General features: G+C 33.1%; 1 protein-coding gene across 1 annotated transcript in view; it reads right to left on the bottom strand.

The window, feature by feature from the left end:
- Klhl4 (kelch like family member 4) overlaps window positions 1-6,236 on the bottom strand; it is a 170,480-nt gene that overhangs the window by 70,522 nt on the left and 93,722 nt on the right. The window contains exon 5 of the mRNA XM_023723783.1: window positions 4,212-4,225. Within this exon, the coding sequence (XP_023579551.1) occupies window positions 4,212-4,225 (14 nt within the window). The remainder of the gene's footprint in view (window positions 1-4,211; window positions 4,226-6,236) is intronic.

Below are 6,236 nucleotides of genomic sequence, written 5' to 3'. Positions count from 1 at the left end.
AGAGGAACAAGGGATGGAGGGAAGGGAGGGAGAAGATGGAAAGTGGATAAATAAACTTAAACAAAAAGTATGAAAATAGAGTGTTCCAAATGGAAGTGGACTAGGAGCTGAAGGAGCAAGGAGGATTGTAAAGGTAGGGGACAGAAAAAGAATTAAGATGTGGTGTGTTCACGTACCAAATTCCCACAATAAATGCAATCATGCATTGCAAACATGTCCTAATGAAACATCATTATTTGAAAAACAAGTTTAAAGCACAGTATTTGTAAAAGGAAGATGAACATGTCTACTTGGAAATTTTTTCATAATAATCAAATATTTTGAAAATAGTTTAAGGCAACCTGTAAATTATTGTTCACTTCTTCTATTTTTTCAGAACACAGACCTTGCACTTGCCAGGCAAGCGCTTATTCTACTGAGCCTTCACCCTGGCCCCAGCAACCTATAAATTATTGGGGATTAAATAGATTAATTCTAAAACTGTATTAATATGATCTAAAATACTATCTTACTGTCTGTATTCTCCAGTGAAATTTATAAAAAATAAGGAAAGAGAAAAAACAAATGCCTCAATGTGTATGGCTTATTTCATTGCTATTATGGAACTCAGACTAGTCTATTAAATTTGATTATACAATTAATTAAGTGAAAACATGACTACAAATCATTAAATTGGGAGTCATATTTCATATACCCGGAAATTAATTTTCTGACAGAATTTATTTCCTTCAGAATTGCTTAGACTTTTGAAAGTTCTAATACAATATAGTTTAAATAAAATATGTCTTAAAATTATTCTCTCCCTTATCCTCAAATGTTAGAATTGAAGTATAATTTTATTTTATTATTTATTTGTTTATTTACTTATTAATTTTGTATTCATTACAGGGTCTACAGAGTCTCACTGCATAGATCATACTCCTAGTGATTCTCCTGTTTTCAGCCTCCCAAACTCTGAGACTACTGATGAGCACCACCACAACCAGTCTCAATTGCCATCTAAACACGCCCTGGAGGCAAGGGCCAGCACAGGACAGAGGGGATTGAATACCGGCCGCTGCACTTTGCCTATGCAGGCGCTTTAGTCCCATGGGCTATCTGCCCAACTTTTTGAAGTAAAATTTTAACTTATATAACTTTAAATTTATTTTACTCTTAATTTTATAGCAAATACTTTTTTTCTATGTACCTTCTCAGCAATCTTTTACGCTTTGGGCTCACCATTTATTTAATGTTTTATATTTACATTTGAATATATATATATATATATATATATATATATATATATATATATATATCATATTTGCTTAATGAATTATTGACACAGATAGCTGTTTACATTATTGGGGGTTAGATCTCAATCTGCCTAGACCTTTGACTTAACATTATTCTGAGTGCGAGTGTTTCTATATGAAGCCCAACCACATTAAGAAGGGAATCTTTACTCAGTCTTAAAACTCACATGATTGGAATCCATAATTACACATTATTTTTAAATATAAAACTATTTAAATTATTACAGTAACAAGCAGAATTTCAAAAGAACTATTTTAATTAGACCTTACCTATTGTATTATATTCAAAATACATACTAATACAACTAAAGAAGAGACAATAAGGTAAAAAAAACACTATTGCATTTTTCTGCATGCAATGCTTTACCACTGAGATTCAGACACAAGATAAAGAAGATAACATTATTTTGATCAAGAAAAGTAACTTAAGTTGTGGATTAGAATGTGCTTTGTTTATAGGCATAAAGTACTTGAAAGGAAAAATATTTAAGATTTTATGTAACTGAATAAGAAGTCTTTGTGTTTGACTTTTGAGGTTGAAATCAAAATCAAATTATACACCTATTGTAAATATAGTTTATATGATATTAGTGTTTATGACAAAGGAATGAAAATAATACAATAATGTGGTATTCTTTAAGATGTCAGTTATTCTGACATAATGTTATTCTATGCATACTTATATAATTTCAGGAATACATTTGAAACTTCAAATCTTAAGCAATGAACTCACGTGAGAATAAGAAAAGAGAAATGTTAGCAAAATGCTACACGATTCAAATTTTATGAATTTGAAAATTCAAATTTAGGGGCCGGGGAGATGGCTCAGTGGAATAAGCACTTCCCTGGCAAGCACAAGTGCCTGAGTTCAATCCTCGGTTGCACCAAAAAAAAAAAAAAGAAAGAAAATTTATATAATATTTTAGGATAAAAGATGTTATTTCCAACTCTATCTAAAATAGAAATATTAATCTCCAAAAGATTTTTAAATCTAGCAGCTAATTGGAAAGATTCTCACCCTGACTAACTATGTATACTGATACCTGTGAAATAAGCAACTGCACTGAATATTGTAATCTGTAATAGCAGTTTCATGCTTGGAGTGCCTGTCATTCTGGTCTTCTGAGTATGGGCTGCTTGTCATGACATGCCAGTTGCTGCTGTGATGTCACTTGGGTAGATGATTGTTCAAGAAGAAGGGGGTACTGAATGAAGTCAAGAGATAGGGAAAGGAATATTGTGGTACTGTCCTTCTTCAAGGTTGTATACAGTTAGATTTTAGGACTTATGTGTAAACATAAGAAGTATATAATTCTTTATGCCTATTTTTTAAAATATATTCTAATTTTTAAATGTTTTTTCATCATATTCTATAGGGACTTAAAGTTCAACATATCAATACTTGATGAAAAATATCTCTTCCATGTTATGCCTAAGATGTTTGATATTCAGACAGATAGTGAAGCTAAGCTTAACAGATTAGGTTGTATGGTAATAAAAATAAGCTTGTCATCTAGATGACTAACAACCTAAGTTTGCAGACCAAAATTAGAGAAAAAAGAAGGCTGCAAGGAAAGCCAACATTTTGGCCCTAGCCTTCCAAGGTCACTTAAGACTCAGGACATATGAGAACTTGTACTGTAACGTCATGTAACTCGGTAGTATCCCAAATTTTCTGATCAAGGACATTATGGGGCCAAAGAGGAAAGTGATCAATGATGTAGAATGTGCCTAAGGAGAGTCACATAAAGAGAAAATTTTTTCTCAGCCTTTCCCAGAGAGCACATAGGCCAAGCAATTCCCGTGAATCATCCACATGGCTGACACTGACGAAGGTTCTACAATCTGAGGTACAGGATCTCAGGATAAATCCTGAGGGGATTTCACTGACCTTATCAGATACAAAAGGTACAACTCTTGTTGCATAGGTCCTGCTTTACCTTGGTCTTAACCATACAGCAGAAAAGTATAAAAATGAAGTATAAGAAGTAAAGCCATAGTGTTATGTTGAGCTGAAGGATACTCAGGTCAACAATTTCTGACATTGCCAGTCAAGCGGAAGACTCAACAGTATTATCACTACTGAATTCTTTTACAATATTTTGCTGAGTTTACACACCTATAATATTTAAATGATGGAACTTAACAAAAAAACGGGATACAAATGAATGTCCATTTTGTATCTGTGCATTCAAAGTGGTTAGGATAGATATATAGTTACATTCTCTTAATGAATAGAGGGATTTGTTCTAATGGTGTTTGTAAATAGGATATCAAGTCCGCATCTTGTACAACAATTAACCACTAGGAATAATGTGTGCAATGTGTTAATTATTGAAACTGTCCTACCATTTTGGTTTGAAACTGTCTCATTGCTATTTGTTTCCCAATAAAATTATGGAAAAAAATAAAAATATTTTTAAAAATCGAACCCTTAGTAATGGCTAAAATAGTAAATGTGCTTTGAAGGTTTTATCCAATTAAAGCAAAACACCACATGATAAATTAAATAAATAATTAAAATAGAAATACTTTCATTTATTGGTTTTAGTACAATTCTCTAGTGTTTTTTGCAGAAAATTTTGATTAGTTTTTTTCTTCATTCATTTTTTTAAATAAATTAAGTGTAGTGGTACAACTTAGATGTATGTAATGGTTGCATTCAAAATAGGGATTGTGTATCTATACATTATATATCCTAATTCTACTTTTTTATCTCAATCTCTTTTATCCTTGTTTACAAAAGCTTCAGTTCTGTTTTATTCTCTTTCCTCATTTTGTTATTATTTTATTTTTTCCATTTTCCCTTCCCCTCTCTAGTTGTCCTTCCCATTTAAATATTTTCTTCATATTTCACAATATCTGTTATATATTTTGGTCCTTGTACACACTTTCAGTTTCTCAAAACAGAGAAACAATGAAATATTTATAAATGTGTTTCCAGTTTATTTCACTTAAGAGTATGGTCCACCTTGGATGTAGCTCAGTGACACAGTACCTGTCTGGCAAATACAAAGTCCTGTGTTTCATTACTGGTATCAAATACAAAAAAAAAGTATGGTCTCTAGATCCATCCATTTACATATAAATGTGTCAATAGCTGGGGAGATATCTCAGTGGACTACACACCTGGGACTAAGGTTTGATGCTAGCACCACATGCTGCACAGGCCCCATCCTTGGAAAAGGTAAGGAAGCCCCCGAAATGGGGTGTGGTGGTGCATGCCTATAATTTCAGCACTGGGGTAGCTGAAAAGAGGAGGATCACTATGAGTCCAAGCTGCATATTGAGCCTCTGACTGTACCAAATACATGAAAATGAATGTGCCCAATTTGTCCTTCTTTATGACTGTATTCAGAAAACTACATCCTCTTTGTCCAGTAATCAGTTGCTGGGCATTTAGGCTATTTCCAAGACTTAAGTATTACACACTGTGCTGCTATTAACATGAATGTGCATATATCACTATGGTATAATGCTTTTAGTTCTTTAAGAAAATACAAAGAAAGAGCTGGGGAGATAGCTCAGCAATCTAAGCACCTGCTTTGCAAGCACAAGGACCCAGGTTCCTTGCTGTATGCAATGCCAGCCCTCGAACCCTGGCAAGGTGTGTTGGCCACTGAAACTTGATATGGTGGTGCATGCCTGTAATCTTAGTGCTGACGAGGCTGAGACAGGAGAATCATTGAGTCTGAGCTGCATAGTGAGACCCTGTACCAAATAAGTAACAAGTAAATAGATTAAATAAATAAATAGAGGATGCAAAGAATGGTTATAGCTGGCTCAAATCAAACTATTCTTTCTGAAGTAAGATGAAATGTCAGCACTGCTTTAATTTACATCTTTTGAATGACAAGTGGTGTTGAGTATTTTTTTCATGTATTTCTTTGCCATTTGTACTACTTCATCTAAGAAATATGTATTCATCTCAGATGTCTATTTTTAAACAGGGATTTTAAATTTAGGGAGCTGTGCTTTTCAGTTCTTTGTATGTTCTGGATATCTGAAGCCAAACCTTTTGCTAAAAATTTTTATCTTTAAATTATGTGTCTCAGAAAGATTAGTCTCGGGGCCTGGTAGATGGCTCAGTGGAATAAGTGATTTCCTGGCAAGAGCAAGGGCCTGTGTTCAATCCTCGGTTCAGCAAGAAAAAAAAAATTTAAAAAAAAGAAAGATTAGTATCGTTTCTTTGACTGGTTCAGAGGTTTTTTTTTAAGTATTTTTTAAGTTTTAAGTATTTTTAAGTTTTTTAAGTTCTTTTAAGTTTTTTTTAAGTATTTTTCTTTGCATTTATTAGGGAGAATTTACTTTTTGTCATCTATTCAGTTTACCTTGTTTCTTGCAGATCATTTTCTGTGATTGTCACCTGACTGAATAAAGGTCTATTTACCATACTCCAATTTTAAATAACTGTCAAACATTGACATATTCAGTTAATGCAGCAGAAATACTACTAATGTTGAGAAAAACTTCAACATAGTGTAAATTGAAAGAATGGGTTGCAAAAAAAAGTTAATCAAAATGAATACAATTTCCTGAGTTACATAGTTATCCAATTCTTAAGTTCTTACAACTAATATTGATGCATTAATATTAATTATTTCCTTACTGCATCAGGTTCAACTTTCTATAGAAAGCAATAAATTGTACAGTTTTATAAACTAAATATCTAATTATGCTAAAACAACAAAGAACTAATATTTTCTTAGTACTTTAGATCCAATTTGACCTGTACTCTATTTTTAAGTATTTAGTACAAGGTCTACAGAGTGTCACTACACAGATTGGACTTGGAGTGACCCTCCTGTTTTCAGCCTCCCAAACACAGGGATTACAGGTGCATGACACCACGCCCAGTCTCAATCATGTTCTCAGCATGCCTAGGAGGTGGCGTCAGCACAGCATGCCCAGGATCAAACCTTGATCCCTGAATCTGCCTAA

The sequence above is a fragment of the Octodon degus genome, unplaced genomic scaffold (genome assembly GCF_000260255.1).
Source record: "Octodon degus isolate 3935 unplaced genomic scaffold, OctDeg1.0 scaffold00103, whole genome shotgun sequence".
NCBI lineage: Eukaryota > Metazoa > Chordata > Mammalia > Rodentia > Octodontidae > Octodon > Octodon degus.
This window is presented reverse-complemented; position numbering and strand designations above follow the sequence as displayed.